At 46.1% G+C, this 19,497-nt stretch overlaps 1 protein-coding gene across 1 annotated transcript in view; it reads left to right on the top strand.

Moving 5' to 3' along the window:
* NETO2 (neuropilin and tolloid like 2) overlaps nucleotides 1-19,497 on the top strand; it is a 311,726-nt gene that overhangs the window by 272,551 nt on the left and 19,678 nt on the right. The window contains exon 8 of the mRNA XM_078669388.1: nucleotides 15,908-16,021. Within this exon, the coding sequence (XP_078525514.1) occupies nucleotides 15,908-16,021 (114 nt within the window). The remainder of the gene's footprint in view (nucleotides 1-15,907; nucleotides 16,022-19,497) is intronic.

Below are 19,497 nucleotides of genomic sequence, written 5' to 3'. Positions count from 1 at the left end.
TATGCAGTCCCCCACAGTTTTCTTGGCGGTATACCCAATCCAAGGCACCCTTATAACCAGTAGAACTTCTCCCTTTAAATCAGATGGAAGTGGCCTTTGGGTATTAAGCCAGCTAATTACCTTGTTGCGTAAGGAGTCATAGGACTCCTTCACGCCGTTGGCCAGCTCAGGGACCCCCGTCAGTATTGCAGTATAGCCCACCGCCTCGGGAGGCAGGTTAACTGCCATACACCTGGATTTGGAGCTGTCCTGTGAGTTAGAGCTGTGACCTAGCACATTTGTTAGGCTCTCCTGGGTGTGTTGTCTAGCCGAGACTGATTGTTTTGACTTTCTAGGGGGAGGGATCGGTGGGGCAGACCTGGGGAGTGGTACAGGAACAGTTTGAACACCGGGAGCTATAATATTATTACTCTTTTCCCCAGTAGGAGCTATACATGTAGGAGGGACCTGAGCCATAGTTGACAGGGGAGGACAGGGGTCAACCATACCACTCCCTAATGTTCCATCAGGATTTGCTCCACTCCCAGGCTGTGTTTGAATGCCCATACTGAGTCTCTCAATCACTGTCAATCTCGAATCTATCGAATCCAATTTGAGAATAAGAGGATTCAAAAGACCTTCGAGGACAGCGGTGAGTGAGGCAATGAGGGAATCTGAGGTGTTAGGGACAACGCCTCCAAATATAAATGGCTGTGTAGGCACTGGTGTAGATGCAATAGGTGGAACACCTGGAATGGCCCCGTTCTTTCCCGAGCTTATAAGCTCGGGTGCACCCAAATTTTCCTCCACAATGGATATAACATGATTGGTTTTAGTCCTTTTAGCACTTTTGGGCTTACTGGGTCGTTTTCTTTTAGTTACGGGCTCCTCACTATCTCCCGTACACATTGACAGATTAGCATCCATACCCTGATCCCCGGGCGGCACAATCTCTGTGACAGAGGAAACCTCTACATCACTAGTAGTGCGTGAAGTACCTCTGTCCCTTGGCGCAGATGACGGTGTCCTAAGTTGTTGCAAAACTGACTCAATAGTCTGGTCAATACTATCCATAAGGGAGAGGTGGGTCGCATCGAGCAGGAGCGGTGTGCTAGTATTTGTTAATAACCCTGGCGAAGATAAGCAGGAGCTATCTACACCTTCCTCTGATACAGAGGTACCCTTCTTAGATACAAGGTTAGCTTTAAAAATAAATTTGTCCAATGTTCCGGAGAGAGTGGGAGCAGAATTGCTTCTAGTTGCCCTACTGGCCATGATGGAAAGTCTAGCGGTAATATGCCGAATGGACAAAGAACAATACCAGGGAAACGGGGCGTTAGGGGGGTGGCCCGGACCGGTCTCTACCGTTCTCTAACGGCCTCAAACGGCCCGCCCTTTGCCCGGGCTTAGCCCGGCGCTAGCCTGCGCGCGTCCCGCGTGGCGCGTAGGCCTGCCTTGTTCTTATGGCCAATGGTCCTTCAAAATACCCGGGAGGGGGGCGGGGTCAAGGGGGAAGAGTCTCGCAGGTGCGGCCAACAAGCAAGCCGCTGACGCTCCTGGGACTCGCAGTCCCACTCTTCCTGCCGACGCCGTCCACACAGGTCACCTCAGCTCCTAGATGATAGTAAAAGGAAACCCCAGCAGTCCAAGTATCGGTATGACAGCCTCGAGCGGCACCCTGTCAAATAAAGAGCTCCTACACCGGGTAGCAGGAGGTAAATCACCTTAGAAATCTAGAAAATGCAGATTTTCAATTATTTAATTTCAGGGATCTGTGACGGTCTCAGTTTATTTCACTTTTGGACCTCTGGTTTTGGATCTCTGCTTTGGAGTGAGACCCCCAAAATGAGTCTCCCCAGATGCAAGCCTGTTTAAAATGGTTTCAGAGAGGGGTTAGAGTCAGCCGGGGACCAAAAATGCTGTGGGTTTGTGGTTCTCCTGTCTTTACTCCTGCTTTGTGTGATATAGACTGGGGCTGTTCTGAGACACCGCTACCATCGAGGTGCCTAGCACTCCTCGGGCCAACGTAACAGAGTTGCACACTAGCCCTAAACACAGTGAAGCTAATGATGGTGATCTCTGAGAGGCCGTCCATCTGGGTAAGAGATGGAGAGCAGCAGAAGAGGTGTTGAGCACAGTGGGACCAAGGATTCAAAAGAGCTTTGGCCGATCAGGGCAGCTCGGGAGGTCGGTATGGCCAGGTAGGGTGAGCCAGAGGGGCAAAGAGGCGCATTTACAAGAAACCGATGCATTGATGAGTCAGGCTAATTGTGCCTGCAGCAAATGTCCTTGTGGCACTATGGATGCGCTATATTTACAATACAATGCTCCATGGTGCAAGGATTAACAGATTCATCAGAAATTCTGACACATCTGTTGGTGCAAAAGAGATGCATTGCTGAAGTTGGTTGTAAAACTGACGCGACTCCAGAAATGCGTCAGAACACATAGGCGAGTCTGTCACACCTTATGTCTGAGCAGGCGTAAGAATTTTAAAAGCAGTGAAGTCATAGAGTGACACACTGAAATGTTGTAAATTTCACTGCGCCAATCCTACGCGGCTTGTTTAAATGGGAACGCCTACCCTGCATACATTATACCTGGCGCAAGTATAATGTGATGCAGGGCTCTACAAACTAACGTACTGGACCCAATGTGTCAGTTTGTAGATATGGCGCACTGATTGCACTGGCGTTGCGTAAAAAATAGGGAGGCAGCGTCAGAGCTAGGGGCTTTTAAATGAGGCCCAAAGTTCCTACTGAAGGCTATCAGGGGTGGCCTCCCGTTCATTGGAACGAAGAGGCCAAATGGAGAATTTTAGTGGCACAGAGAAGATGGTACTGTCTGCAGCTGAAGAAAGAGATCAGATCCATCATGAAGTCATTTGGCGCAAAAAGGTGAAATTTGGTGTGCAGAAATTGTTTTATTCCCCTGCCTGCTGTCAGCTACATTTATGAGAAAAAAAGAGGTTACAGTGTATCAAGAATGGATTGTAGAGGTGAAGTTTGAAGTTTCTAAAACATGATTTCAAATCTTGAATGAGTTATGGCATTCCTGTACAATTTCAGCAAAGATCCTGGTTGATATACTGGTAGGTGGCATAGAGGTAATAGATTGTGCCTGGAGTCTGGGGCATATTGACGCTTCTAAGCAGTTTGGGTTCAAGGTTAGCTGCTCTTCAGGGATGGAAGTTGTATCATGGTTTCTTATACATGTTCTTTTTGTTGTCTCTCTGCTTTCCCTGTCCCTTGTTTGACTCTTCAGTCAGGAGCATTTACAATGGAGGTTTTCTTCTCCTGGGGATATGTTTTCTTGAAAATGGTGGCAGTAACATACGGGTTCATTTGTTTGGGGCCTACAGCATTGCCCTTTGGTGTACACAGTGTTTTAACCTAATAAATATTGTTAAACCATAAACTTGGTTTTGAGCTGTAACATCCACTGTCCACCTTTTAAAATCAGGTGAGCAGTTGCGGTGAGCTGGGATGAGAGGCTCTGACCGGTTGTATGCAACACATGTTCATATGTCTGTGGAGTCTGGATGCGGAAGACTTGGCGAACTCAGCCTGGCATCTGCTCACAGGCAGCTCTCGGGCAGATAGGGGCCATTCTTAATTGTTCTAATGCTATTGGGCCCTTAAAGGGTCAGTCTTTCCATTTCTTGTGGGTAAAGTGTGTAGCATGTAATGTTGCCAGTTTTTGCATTTAAAATTATACATTGTAACTTTGGAGCAGTACTTGGTCGAAGGACAAGAGTCATGGCGTTCTGCGGTGCCCAGAATTCAAATCGAAGGTAACATTTACTTTAGAGCGGCATAGAGAGTGTTCTGTTGTGAGAGACCTGTGGGGAGCTGCTGAGGAACTAAAGATCCTCAAATTAAGTGATCACGAAGGCTAGGAAGGACAGAAGTATCCATGAGCATTGATTCACCAAAATACCAGGGCTTGTGGAATTGACATCACATACTCTTTGACCGTAATGGCATCACAGGAAGTGACATCGTATCACCCTGGACCCTGATTTTTTTCTGGGAAAGCATGTCACATGACTCTTACATCACAATTGACATCCCTGAAGTTACATAATAACTGCATGATTAGTATAACAACATAACACAGACAAATGCCTATTTCAGATGCCACCGATATTATGATGCTGATTTGATCTTTGAAAGTTCAGGGGCATAATACTTGCCCTAAAATTTAGTGAGCGAGTGAAGCGAATAAGCTAAACCTCTTCTAAGAGGTTTCTCCCCTATAAATGTTTAAAAAAAAGAATGGGGGAAATATTGCATTTTTAATGCACAATTTTCAAATTAATTTGCTCAAATGTCAAAGGCGCTGAAAGGGCACTCTTATATTCACATCCTTTCGTGGTGTGCAAAGCCAATGAAACTTGACGTGCTCCAGGAGTTATCCCCATTTATTTTCAAAATATGCTATGGGTGCCTCAATATGTTAACAATTACCTGCTTGTGCCAGGGCTAGCATTTTGTCATGGGTGCCCCATATTCCAAGGGTGCCCCTTTTTAACAATGAGAAAAAATATCAGTACCAGAAATTTGGAATTGATGCTGTCCATATACCATAGGGGACCCTATGTCTAAAATTGCCTTTGTATGTCCGGGCCAGCCTTTAATTGTGGTTGCCACCCTCCCATATGCCAGCGTGTCCACCTTTATCCCAACAATTACTTCCAGAGTGCTAGTGCCAACATTTAACCACTGGTGTCTTCATGCCAAGAATTTCCTCAAGTATGCTAGTATTTTTTCATGGGTGCCATATATGCCATGAAATACTTCTTGTATGCCAGTACCAGTATTTTTCCATTGGGGCCCTTTATGTCAAGAATTGTCCCCAGTGTGCCAGTGCCAGTATTTTACCCTGAGTGTCTATAAGGCTGCATTTACTTTCATTATGTCAGGGCCCAGACAAACTTGCAAACTTCACATCACATTCACACTCTCACTCACAGTCACTTACTTACACTCACATTTACTAAGTTACACTCATTCTCTCTCTCTCACCCACTCGCACTTATTCATTCTCACTCACACTCTCTCAATACACCTCCCTACAATCATTCTTATACATTCTCACTCATTCATTTGTATTTATTCTTAATCTCACTCACTCATTATCACTGACTTATACTTACTGCCATGCATTCTACTTAATCTCATTCATCTCTCACAGCTCTCACTGACACACACATGCTTACACATACAGACCCCATGCTCACACATACACACCCTCCCTCTCACATAAACACACACTCACCTGCAAGCACGTACTCATACAATTAAAATCATTTTTACTTCCCACATCTGCCACCAAAGGCCCTGTTCCAGCTAATGTGCTCCATTAAAATATATATATATATATCTAATAGTGAATAACATAATATTATTCATTAGCAGTATAATGGGACAAGCATTTGCAATGCAATAGGTCTCGCCGTTGGGACCTTATAAGGTTTTAGTAATACAGTATATTGTGCGGCCCGGAACTTTCAGGGTGCCGAGTCGCTGATAAGCAAGCGGTGTCCTGCGATTTTGGGCAAATCACTTAAAATAAAAGCAGTGATCTCGGAGGGGTGGTGGGGGCGGGATGAAGGGGTAGGGAGAGACAGCACAGGGTGAGATGGAAACAAGACATAATGTTGAAAATGAAAGCGGTGAAGGGGTGGGAAGAGACGGCACACAATGTGACTGGAACAGCATTTAAGCTTATAAATGACTCCATCTGGCAACACTTAAAAAACAACATCAAACATGCGGTGAAGGGCGTGCAGTAACAGCTGCTGTCTCGGGAGGTTAAGTCTTAGCGTCAGCTCAACATTCTGTGATTTTGGGCAAATCACTCAAAATACAAGCAGTTATCTCCGAGGGGTGGTGGTGGCGGGTTGAAGGGGTAGGGAGACACGGCACAGGTCGAGTAAGCTGCCATGAGCAGGAAACAAGGCACAATGGTGAAAATGAAAGTGGTGTTCTGTGATTTTGGGCAAATCACAATAAATACAGGCAGTGATCTTGGATGGGTGGTGGGTGCGGGGTGAAGGGATAGAGAGCGACGGCACAGGGTGAGCAGGAAACAAGACGTGATGGTGAAAATAAAAGCGGTGAGGAGGGTGGGGAGAGATGGCACGCAATATGACTGGAACAGCGTTTGAGCTTATAAATGACTCCATCTGTCAACATTTAAAAAAACAGCAACAAAACGGCATCAAACATGCTGTGAAGGGCGTATGGTCAGAGCTGCATTCTCGGGAGTTCAAGTCTCTGCATCGGCTCAACATCCTGTGATTTTGGGCAAATCGCTCAAAATACAAGCAGTTATCTCCGAGGGGTGGTGGTGGCGGGTTGAAGGGGTAGGGACACACGGCACAGGTCGAGTAAGCTGCCATGAGCAGGAAACAAGGCACAATGGTGAAAATGAAAGTGGTGTTCTGTGATTTTGGGCAAATCACAATAAATACAGGCAGTGATCTTGGATGGGTGGTGGGTGCGAGGTGAAGGGATAGAGAGCGACGGCACAGGGTGAGCAGGAAACAAGACGTGATGGTGAAAATAAAAGCGGTGAGGAGGGTGGGGAGAGATGGCACGCAATATGACTGGAACAGCGTTTGAGCTTATAAATGACTCCATCTGTCAACATTTAAAAAAACAGCAACAAAACGGCATCAAACATGCTGTGAAGGGCGTATGGTCAGAGCTGCATTCTCGGGAGTTCAAGTCTCTGCATCGGCTCAACATCCTGTGATTTTGGGCAAATCGCTCAAAATACAAGCAGTTATCTCCGAGGGGTGGTGGTGGCGGGTTGAAGGGGTAGGGAGACACGGCACAGGTCGAGCAGGAAACAATACACAATGGTGAAAATGAAAGTGGTGTTCTGTGATTTTGGGCAAATCACAATAAATGCAGGCAGTGATCTCGGATGGGTGGTGGGTGCGGGGTGAAGGGATAGATAGAGAGCGACGGCACAGGGTGAGCAGGAAACAAGACGTGATGGTGAAAATAAAAGCGGTGAGGAGGGTGGGGAGAGATGGCACGCAATATGACTGGAACAGCGTTTGAGCTTATAAATGACTCCATCTGTCACCATTTAAAAAAACAGCAATGAAACGGCAATAAACATGCTGTGAAGGGCGTATGGTCGGAGCTGCAGACTCGGGAGTCCAAGTCTCTGCATCAGCTCAACATCCTGTGATTTTGGGTAAATCAGGGTCGGACTGACTACCGGGCAGTTTGGAATGCTGCCGAGCTGGGGGCTGATTTAATTGCGGTGGGGGCTGATGACGTTCATGGAGACCTGCGTGTGCTTTGAAATAATTAAAACAAAACGAATTTCGTTTAGCACACGCAGGTCTCCATGAACGAAATCAACCCCCAGCTCAGCAGCATTCCAAACTGCCCGGTAGCCAGTCCTGGGGTAAATCACTTAAAATACAAGCAGCCATCTCAGAGAGGTGGTGGGGGCAGGGTGAAGGGTGAAGGGGTAGGGAGAGACGGCACGGGATGGGCAGGCTGCCACGAGCAGAAAACAAGATGCAATGGTGAAAATGAAAGGAGTGTCCTATGATTTTGGGCAAATCACTTTAAATTCAAGCAGCGATCTGGGAGGGGTGGTGGGGACGGGGTGAAAGAAGAGACGGCACGGGGTGAGCAGGCTGCCATAAGCAGGAAACAAGACGCTATGGTGAAAATGAAAAAGGGCACATCGATAAAAGGTGCACAGCCTCTAAAGTAAAACAATAATTAAACCAGAGATGCAAATACTGACCGAAACATGAAGCAGTGTCCGTGAAGTGTGCGCTGTTCTGATGCACAAGCTGAGGCAAGCAAGAAACAAAATAGTGCGCACAATGGAACTTAGATAACTTGTGACTGGGCTCTGCCATAATTTCATTTTACGACTTTCAATCCAGTCAGCAATCCTCGGTGTGTGTGTGTGTGTGGGGTGGGAGTAGGCAGCGCTGAGAGCTTGGAAGTTGGAAGTTCTCGGGTATTAAATAGACCAGTACGCAAATCTTTCATCAAGCCTGCGAAAATGCGAGGAGAGGTAGGCAAACACAACCAAGGGAGCCCGAGAGCGGGGGAGGAGAGCGAGCAGGCCAGCAAACAGCAGAGGAAGTGCGGCCACTGGGAATCCAGTCCATGCTGTGTGAAGAGCTGTTCATAGTTCCTGAGCAGAAAGTGAAACAAGCGTTCACACGTGAAAAGAAAAAAAAAGTTCCTAACCAGAAAGTAAAAAAAGCGGAAACAGACAAGTTCTATGGCAGTACTCCGACCAGAGCCCACAAAGTACTGCAACAAGCGTTGTAGGCTCGACCAAAAAGGACAGAAAATAAGGAATGCCGAGCCCCCCATGTGTTCTTGGCACTGATTTTGCCACCTCTGAGACCAGGGGTGACAAAGGCAGTGCCAAAGGTCACAAGGGGCAAGCCCGGGATCGTAGTTGCAGCTCCCGGAGACCCCTAAATGACACTCATAACAGTCCCAGCGTCCTTACAACAATGCTGATGTTTCCAGAGGAGGAAACAGTGGGTCAGAGGCTGTGAGGAACTGGACACATCATCTGAGGAAATATTAGGCCAGGGGGACCCTTAACTGCTGGCGCAACAGACTGGGGGACCCTTCAGCAGAAGGCTCCAAACCCTGTCCAACGGAGACAAAATGAACTAGTTTTAAGCTTTGCACTCTCAAGCTATGCTCCAAGGCTAAGCCGAATGACGGCCTCCAAAAATGTGGATCATGTAATTGCTTTCTAAGCAGACATGATGGAAAAAGTGCTCTGCTTATTGTAACTACAGCAACGCCACCAGCTTCATACACATATTGAATTGTAGTTGCATTTATGTAGCTCTTTAACAGTGGTGACTCGCAGAGGGAGTATTGCGGGGTGGTGGGCTGGGCGGGGCGGGAGAGGGGCAGGGGAGAGGCGGCACAGGCTGGGCAGGATGCCACGAGCAGGAAACAAGAGGCGGTGTTGAAAATGAAAGCAGTGTCCTGTGATTTTGGGCAAATCACTTCAAATTCAAGCAGCGTTTCTGGGAGGGGTTGTGGGGACGGGGTGAAAGAATAGACGGCACAGGGTGAGCAGGCTGCCACAAGAAGGAAACAAGATGCTATGGTCAGGGCCGGACTGGCTACCGGGCAGTTTGGAATGCTGCCGAGCTGGGGGCTGATTTCGTTCATGTAGACCTGCGTGTGCTGAACAAAATTCGTTTTGCTCTAATTATTTCGAAGCACACGCAGGTCTCCATGAACGAAACCAGCCCTCACCGCAGTGAAATCAGCCCCCAGCTCGGCAGCATTCAAAACTGCCCGGTAGTCAGTTGCAGCTCCTGGAGACCCCTAAATGAGACTTGTAACAGTCCAAGCGTCCTTACAACAAAGTTTCCAGGGAAGGAAACAGTGGGTCAGAGGCTGGGAGAAGCTGAACACATCCTCTGAGGAAATATTAGGCCTAGGGGACCCTTAACTGCTGGCGCAACAGACTGGGGGACCCTTCAGCAGAAGGTGCCAAACCCTGCCCGTAACTGTCCAGCGGAGACAAGATGAACTGGTTTTAAGCTTTGCACTCATGCGTTGCTTTGTTAACCATCAAACTATGCTCCGAGGCTTAGCCGTATGACAGCCTCCAAACATTTGGATCATGTAGCACAAATACCATGGTATTTGTTAAAAAAGAAATGCTTTCTAGGGAGACATGATGGAAAAAGTGCTCTGATAATTGTAACTACAGCAACGCCACCAACTTGTACACATATTATATTGTAGTTGCATTTATGTTGCTCTTTAACAGTGGCGGCTCGCTGAGGGAGTTCTGCGGGGTAGTGGGCGGGGCGGGAGAGGGGCAGAGTGTGGGGGTAGTGGACTCGGACATACAACAGACAGGAGTAAAGTAAGTAATTAAATAAATAAAACAATTCACTTAGCGCTCGCTGCAGCGCCAACTCGGCGATGAAGCGAGCGCAAGGTAAATAGGTTTATTTATTTAATTACTTACTTTACTCCTGTCCATTGTATGCCTGAGTCCACTACCCCCTACCCTGCCCATCTCCCGCCTCTCAGCACTCCTTCAGTGTGCCGCCACTGCTCTTTAAACAGCTGGAACTCTGGCAGACTGGTGATAAGCTTCTCTGTAGGTTGTACTTGGTTGGAAGGATGTGGGTTTGTAGTTTGGTCTTTGAGGGAAGTTTTTTGGTATCTCACATCACGACCAGAGTGATGGTGTTAATTAGTCATAATCCACTGGGCTTGAGCATGAGTTGAACTGAACTAGAGTGATGCGACGCTGAATGTCTATATCTGGCACCACCAGAACCCCAGTTTGTGACTCAAGGAGTTTCTTTATTCCAAGTGAACTGATCAAGCCATGTCGACATCCACGTAAAGCGGGAGAGACACAGCATAAACATAAAGCACAATGCTTCTTTTTTGAGGTTACAAATGGCATGGACTCTTTCCATGCAGTGCACATGCTTTAGGTTATTTTTAGCGACACAGCAGACTTTAGCCCTATCTGATTGTGTCGACAGTTGTGCTCCGCAGTACAAAGAGTAAGAAACTGGAAATAGTTAATTATTTGTCACAAAGGCTATGTGAATAGCAGTGCTTTATTTGAGCAGGTGATTTCCAGTGCTCAGCAATCACACTTTATCGTCAATACCAGCTCTTATGACAGCCACATGGTGGTGCTGTTCTTATTTTTTAAGAGGCACAACAACTGTTTAATGATTAACTACACATTCAAATCACTAATACCTGTCATCCAAAGCTACAAGAATAGCTTGGGCGGCAAGCATTTATCATTTTAATGTATATTTAAGCTCTGAATTGTCACACTTGTATGAGGTTAAAGGCTAGCGGTGCTGGATCTGTCATTGGCAGCGCTAGTGGGAGCAATGGGTGGTGCATGCTGCAGCGGTCTCAGGGCAAGGACCCTGGCACTACTTTTTACAAATTATGCGCTGGTGGATAGAGGTCTGCCTCACGTTCATACATGTACTCTGGTCACTGATATGGGATAATGCAGCAACATTTTCATTGACTGCTAAATGTAAGATTGTGCTTTGACATCAAGTTTAATCAGCATCACTTTATTATTATTATTATTATTATTATTATTATTATTATTATTATTATTATTATTATTATTATTATTATTATTAAGGGAGCTTATAAAGCGCCTGGTTACGCCCACCGTCGTGTCCCCGTGCTGTAGTAAGTGGAAGATCCTAGAGCCCCAGTACCCAAACCATGCCCAGTCCCATTAGTGAAGGAACAAGTGTGTTTTAAGCTCTCTTCTGAACCTGGTCTCAGAAGGTTCTAACTGAAGCTCAAGCAGGAGTTTATTCCAGCTCCTGGCCGCCAAGAGCCGGAATGATCTGCCACCCATTCGGGCTCTCTTGACTTTTGGAATCACCATCAGGCCAGTCCCAGTGGATCTAAAGGACCGGGTGGGCCTGTAGACAGTGATGAGATTCTGCAGGTACCTCGGCCCAATGCCTTGAATAATACGGTGACATGTACAAAGGGCCTTGAACACAATTCTCTTCCTGACAGGAAGCCAGTGAAGAGCATCCAAGGCCCTTTTGGAAGCGGCCCTTCTTGGAAGCCTAAGGACCAGCTGAGCTGCCGCATTCTGCAACACCTGAAGCCGGTCAAGTCTCTTGACCGTCGCACCTAGATACAATATATTGCTGTAATTTAAGCGTGAGGTAACAAGAGCATGCACCAGCGTCCTCCTGGCCTCTATAGGAAGAAGGTCCATGGTTTTACGCAGACCTTTGAGGACGCCAAAACACGTCCCCACCACACGTCTTATTTGATGTTCAAATGTAAGGTCAGAATCTACCCATACAGCCAGGTTCTTAGCCTGAGCGCACGGCATCGGGGCTGGGCCTAAGCAGGATGGCCACCATGCCGATGACCACACAGACGGGCCCCCCCACCACGAGCACCTCTGTCTTATAAGCAAATTATAAGCATCAGGTGATGCCTTTATACTTAACTGAATTGCCCATACTGAAAAAGACAGAAAGCACTTCAACACCTGGATATAGTGATATTATTTGTATGTGTGGCTCCGGGCTGACATAGCTTTTACTTTAAATAGATTCACCCTAGGCTTACATGGCTTCTGTAGTGAAGAGGATTTAAGAGCATTTAAGTTTAAGTGAAATCAAACATTCACGGTCTGGTTCCACATTTCGAGTAAATCCGATTGAGTATGGCCGACAGGAGACACCAGGTGAATGGGGATTATGAGTTGTGTGGGAAGACTGCGCAAGCAAGATTTTTCCCCGCACACATTTCAAGTGAGGGAATATGGTAACATTTGCACTGATAAAAGTGCACAGAATGGGAGCAGACATACACAATTTGGTTTGCAAACAATCCGTAGCATAGTTTTTAGTTCTCACCTACAAGACAGCTTTATGTTGCCTGTAGGCGAAAGCCTATTGTTGAACATACCAAAAATGCACGACTGGCTTAGAGTCTGCCCATTGCTTCATTTTTTAAAAAAATTTTTTTTTTAGACCAACGGTCCCAGATTTTATTTAATTTCACAAGTAATAAGCCAGTAGATCCTACAATGTCATATAAACGACAATCATTACCCAGTCAGTAGGTTAGCATAAAAGTAGAGGAGCCGGGGGAGCATTATCATCTTCGTCAGCGTCACACGGGCCGGCACATTCAATGGGAGGGAGTTCCAGAACGTGACCTGGGCTGACAGCGAGGAGATGGCTCTCACGAGGTTGCCTTCTAGGAGATCAACGGGGTCCCGATATATGTGGATTCCCAAGTACCGGAATACCGTCGGGTGCCATCGAAGCTTCTCTCCCATCATTCGCACATCACATTGTGGCGTAGTGTCACTGAACGCATAGACCCCTGATTTCGACCAGTTGACGCGGAGCCCTGACATGTCCCCGAACACTCGAAAGATGTCCGTGAGCGTCGTAGGTATGTGGGTGAGGTCCCTGATATATAACAGTAAGTCATCGGCATACAGAGACACCAAGTGGGTTCCATCTGCCAGTGGGATGCCCCAGGCGGCACCAGAGGTCCGGAGCAGTTCCGCCAATGGCTCCATCACGAGTGCAAATATCAGGGGAGAGAGGGGACATCCCTGCCTGGTGCCTCTCCCAATCCTCATTCTGTCAGAGAATAGCCGCCCAGTCCGGACTCACACCTCGGGCGCCTGGTAGAGGAGCCCCACCATCTGAATATAGGCGTCGCCCAGCTCATATTTTTCAAGCACTTGGAGGAGAAAGGGCCACTCCACCGAGTCATAGGCCTTTTCCAGATCAAGTATTATACACCCTGAGAGTGGCCAGTTGGAGGTCGCATAGCGTTGGACTCTGAAGAAGCGGCGTATGTTGTAAGACGTACTGCGGGTGGGCACAAAGCCGTTCTGGTCAGAGTGCACTAGTGTGGGAACTAGGGGTGCGAGTCTCCGAGCTAATGTCGCAGCCAAGATCTTGTTATCTGTGTTAAGGAGCGCCAATGGTCTGTACGATCCTAGCTCGCCCGCTTCCCTGCCTGGTTTCAGCAGGGAGATCACATTGGCCTCGTTCAGAGACGCCGGGTGTTCGGCATCTTCAGATGCTGCCTTGTACACTCTTAACAGTTCCGGTATTAGTAACAAGGAATAGGCCTTGTAAAACTCGTCCGGGAGCCCGTCCGGGCCCGGCGCCTTGCCATTAGAGAGGGAAAAGATCACCTCTCGTAGCTCCTCACCAGTAAGCTCCGCCCCCAGCTCTGCCTGTTGGGCGTGAGTGGCCGCTGGTAGTTGCAGTGTCGCTAGGTAATCAGCAATCTCCACATCGGTGGTTCTCAGTCGTGAGCTGTACAAGGATCTGTAATGTGTTGTGAATGCCTCATGTATCTGCTTTTGGGTGAAGACTTCAGTGCCCTGGGTCGTACGGATCGACAGCACCGACGCGGATTGAGCATCTTTACGTATCAGCCACGATAGGAGTTTGCCCGGCTTGTCACCGGTGTTGTGGGTGCGTGCAGAGTGTGCTGCAAAATTATGGTTCTTCAGTCTCTCCATTAAAAGGGCGTGATCTGCCCTGGCCGTGATCAATTGGGAGTCATCGCCCTCTGCCGCTTCCCGCTCCTTATCTAGCAACGCCACTTCCGCTTTCAGCAGATCTCGCTCCACCTGTCCTCGCAGGCCTGCCTGCACACTGAGACAGCTCCCACGGGTCACTGTCTTAAAGGCGTCCCACTCAACTGTCGGGGACGAGGCCGAGTCGCCATTGTCCTCGAAGTATTGTATTATCCTCCTAGACATCTCCTCTCGGAATGGGGTATCGAGCAAGAGATCCGGCTGCGGGCGCCATGTGGGCACAGGCGGGCGTGGGCGCTTCCACCCATACACTAGAGTGTGTGGGTTGTGGTCTGAGTGCGTCCGCCCCAGGTAGTCGGTGTCTGTTACGTAAGGAATCAAGTCACGGGACATCATATACCTATCTAATCTGACGTGCAATGAGTGGGCCCCAGAGAAGTGGGAGTATACCCGGGCGTTGGGGTTCCTGACACGCCAAGCATCCTGTAGGTTCCACTGTGTCGCCCAATCAAGAAGGGCCCTGGAGGTTGCTTGGGCTGGGGCGACAGTCGCCGGAGGAGAATTCTCTTGATTGGCAGTTAGCTTGTTTATGCTGTACTCACGATGATGTTAACCTTCCCCGCCCCGTTTACCCTTTCTACAATGTTTCTTGACCACTGCCACGATCACAAGACTGTAGCCCTGTGGCTCATATGGCAGTGTGGGATGTGATTCCTGTCTTTACCATCATCCGTGCCAACCAGGGAAAGCAGCCTAGAATTATCGCTGCCCATTGCTTCATATTAGTTGGCTTTACTGTCACTGTCACATGCTTGCTTTTTATTCCATGGCTTACCTTCCTCTTCGTGTGTCTGTCCCTCCACAGGACAATAGCCTCTTTACCATCCTTTCGATTAGCAGACCTGTGCTCTTCCATTCCTCACATTTAGGGAGCCACTTTTTAGGTTAAAGCCTATGCAAAGACTTCTTGGGGACATTTGGAAAGCTTCCCTGGGAATGCATTCCACCCATTGCTTACCATTGGCTTTGGGTTATGTAACTCACAGATGCTCACTTTCTATTTGCTGGCATTATTTGTTTTAGGCTGTCCAGTATGTCTTTGTTCCTCCTGCAAAGTATAGCCTGTTTCCTGTATTTGTCCACAAATGCTCACTTTCTGTAATCAGGCCTTTACATTTTGTTCTTACCTTGTAAGATTTGTTGTGAATTCAAAGACAGAGGTCAAAAGTGAGCTTGGTGTTTACTTGTTTTTCTTTGACTTCAAAGTGAGAGGATTTATGTGATATTCATGATGGTTAACAGGGTTTGCTGGAGGAAGGCTGTACGATGTTACTTTTTTTAGTACACAACACAATTTAAATGCCTGTAAATGAACTGGTCAAATATTTCTCAATATATCTGAACTAGGAAAGCACTAATGAAACATTTTTTTGAATTCTGAAGTTTAGTGAAAGCAGGTATTTTAATACAATCAAACAAATCAATACACTAGGTGTAAGCCTTTTCCACATATTATCTTTGAGCGCTGTATAGTTTTATCAGTAACATTGTATGTCTGTGCAATTGTAAAGGTCATTTCAATTGAAAATGTGTTATCTGTAATAGCAGGTCACAACACTCTACAATACTCTACTCCCCTCTCTGCACTATGCAGCAATGAGAGGGCAGTGTTTTTCCATATCTCTAAAGCTTTGTGAATTAAATATCTGAAAAATCTCTGACATGTCGATTTTCAGTACGAACAGGTGCAGAAAAATTGATACATGTATCCCAGTAAAAAAACAGAACAACATGTTCCGACTGTATTTCACTCTCCTAACCCAACTTCCTTGTCTTGCAGCTCCCTGCACAGGAAGCAGTTTCTTTTGTCACAGCAACATGTGCATCAACAATTCCTTGGTCTGCAACGGAGTTCAAAACTGTGCATACCCCTGGGATGAAAACCACTGCAAAGGTAAACCCTGTGTGTGTGCCTTCCAGCGTACAGGACATATCTCTGTCCACTTACCACCATTATGAGTTGAGCTACAAATACCCAAATGTTGCCGCTTTTTTAAATTACCGACCCAAATCAGTAAACCTAGGGAAAGATAGTGGAAAACTCCTGAGCGTGTATTTTGGTGAATAACACACAGAGATCAGTATTACTGCAGATCTTGTGATCCTGAGTCAGCTGATAACTCAAATAAAGGGCTAATCAGAATTACCTAACAATTTCTAAGGAGCCACTGAGAGGTACCTAAAATCTACTTATGGTAGTGGCACAAAAATATAGCTGAGCATGTATTAGATCTGAAAAAATGAGATGGGGGAGGGTCAGAAGGGCATCAATTAACGACCAAGGCAACCTGGGCCCCTACAACAACTAGTAGAACAAAAAGAAGTGACCTGGTCAAAAAATTACTGTAAGTGTGCCATGTTGAGTCTAGAACCATGAGTCCATTAATAACACTGAAGTGATAGCACAGGGCTAGAAAAAATTCCCATCAGCCCACCCATCTGGTGGAGTATCGTCATGTGGGAGATGTATCATAAATCCAAATCTTGATCAACGCACCTGGTAATGATGCAAAGATGGATTTCGTAGATATAGTCTTAGACCACAGTGCTTCACTGGTGATGCTAATGGAGTGCAGTGCAAGTGAAAAGTGAAGGTGAAGATAAAATTGACTCAAAGGACCAAAAATCAATTTATTGGGTATGGTACTAGGGTCAAACTTAAAAACAACGCCCAATAGTTTTAAATAATAACTATACCAAGGCGTGGTGTAATATGGTCGACATGTTTCAGCTAGATGGACAACTGGTCCTAGCTTTCTTCAGGACCTGGTGGATTTATGCGACTGCAAACTACAGTAGGTAAATTACAATAATAGTGAATTTGTACACTTATAATGGATAAATCCTACCAGTTACTCTGAGCCCAGATGTATACTGGTGGTAATCCAGTGATGCGGTTTTGCCTAAAACAAAAGAGAAAGTGTACAACTCAATGAATGTGTATAATGGTTTCAAGGATACAACAGACAAACAACAGGCACTCAAACAATACGGAAGAGAAAGTCTCCCCGTTACTCAGTAGTCATAAATTTCTACTGGATTAATGTGTATAGATCACAATCAGTCAAAATCGCTAAACTCACCCAGCGTTCTGTGGGAAAATGCCTCACCTCACCCGGCACCCACTCGGGAATAAGGAGGCCCCGCTCTGTTAGAGTGGAAATAAAATAAGTACCTCAGAGAAATATCAGAGGAACTTCAATGCATATAGTCACATATTTCCAGTATTCTACTAACAAAAACTAGTTGTAAGAAAGGAGATTCAACCTCAAATGAACATATGGCATAAACTATGCAGAGTAGTCAAAGATACAGGCAAAACTAAATAAACATTGGCTTGGATTCATGGCAGTATGATGACAAAAAGTGCCAAAGTAGTGAGCACAAGTTTGTTATTCAAGAAGACAAAGTAACTGAATTGGGCCGCAATAAAGTGTCCTACCTGTCCGTCGGTACCTCTACACCAACATCCGAGAGGGAGTGGAGGTAACTGACAGATGGCCGCGCATGTCTTTTTATACCCGAGTCAATTGGCTAATAGGCTTCAGCTGTTGGAAATTAGCCTGTAAGCGTTAAATGATTGGTTAAAAAGTTGGTTAAAAAAACGCGCTGTTGTGGCAATGCATTCGCGCCATGTGGAACGCTACATTCTATGCATATGCGTGATGCAGTAGTGGAGTATCAGTGCATAATACGCAGAATCCTAAAAATAGACACGCGCTGTTGTTAAGGCGCGCTCGCGGCCTCTGAGACGCTTACTAACATGCGCATGCGCAATGCAGATGAGACGTCTAAGTGCTTGTCACGCGTAATCCTTCAGAATGGAAGCAGTGTTTCCAACGCGCGTCTGCGCCATATAAGAGATTTGACGAGGCTAGTGTCTCGTATGCAGTGCGCAGTAAGAGGTCTCGTTGGTTAATTGCTAGACGTATAACCTGCTCAATCAAAAAGAAAGAAACACTCTGGTAACAGGACACGTGCGCCAATTAAATTACCGGAATGATTATATATTTGCAACATAGAATATAATACTGTAGAAATTCAAAGTAATATATGTAGGTATTGCGCAGCAACAATACATGTAGTTATTGGAAAAGCCATTACCATAGTGGATATAATAGGAATTACATACATATGATAGAGGACAGAGAAGGTTAACACTCATGTGGATGTGTCATGCAGTGTAATTACCTTGAAACACAAGGTTGGGGAAAAAATGCTATTGACTCATTAAGAGAGATGAGTATGAGAACTGGCTCGGCTCTGTGGATAAAGATATATTGTTCTCAAAAACTCACTCAGTCAGATAGCTAAATATCAATAGATGCACAGTTTGTTTACAGTGACGTCCAGGGTATGTCATCGTTAAGTCCCTGTTCTAAAATCCAGGAAATGATTCGTGAGTTTGGTGGCCTGTTTACGACAACTATCAGAGAAGCCCTCGCCTCTTTTTGCATTCAAAAGAGCACCAAGCTTGCGAGATACCCTTGTCCATACTAGACCTCGGACTTTCAATACTGATAGTTCGGCAACCTTATGGGATCTTCCGCCGGTCTCTTGTCACCATCCATGTGGATCATGCAGCGTTTGCCCTCAGACGGCCAAGATTAACACAGTTGATATAGGGACAGGTAGAACGTGGATTCTCAAGAAACACACAAATTGTAACACTGACAACGTTATTTATATGATTACCTGCCCATGTTCCTTAAGATATATCGGTTATACCACTCGAAAAATCAAACTGAGAATTGGGGAACACAAGAGTACCATCAGGTGTCGTAAACAGGCCACCAAACTCACGAATCATTTCCTGGATTTTAGACACACAGCTGAGGAAATGAAGTGGCTAGTCCTTGAGCGGCCTTACATCCCTCCCCATATCAGCGATATATCGAAGTTCCTATTCAAGAAGGAACAGAGGTGGATTTTCCTTCTTAGAAGCCATATTCAGGGACTTAACGATGACATACCCTGGACGTCACTGTAAACAAACTGTGCATCTATTGATATTTAGCTATCTGACTGAGTGAGTTTTTGAGAACAATATATCTTTATCCACAGAGCCGAGCCAGTTCTCATACTCATCTCTCTTAATGAGTCAATAGCATTTTTTTCCCAACCTTGTGTTTCAAGGTAATTACACTGCATGACACATCCACATGAGTGTTAACCTTCTCTGTCCTCTATCATATGTATGTAATTCCTATTATATCCACTATGGTAATGGCTTTTCCAATAATTACATGTATTGTTGCTGCGCAATACCTACATATATTACTTTGAATTTCTACAGTATTATATTCTATGTTGCAAATATATAATCATTCCGGTAATTTAATTGGCGCACGTGTCCTGTTACCAGAGTGT

The sequence above is a fragment of the Lissotriton helveticus genome, chromosome 12 (genome assembly GCF_964261635.1).
Source record: "Lissotriton helveticus chromosome 12, aLisHel1.1, whole genome shotgun sequence".
Classification (NCBI taxonomy): Eukaryota; Metazoa; Chordata; class Amphibia; order Caudata; family Salamandridae; genus Lissotriton; species Lissotriton helveticus.
This window is presented reverse-complemented; position numbering and strand designations above follow the sequence as displayed.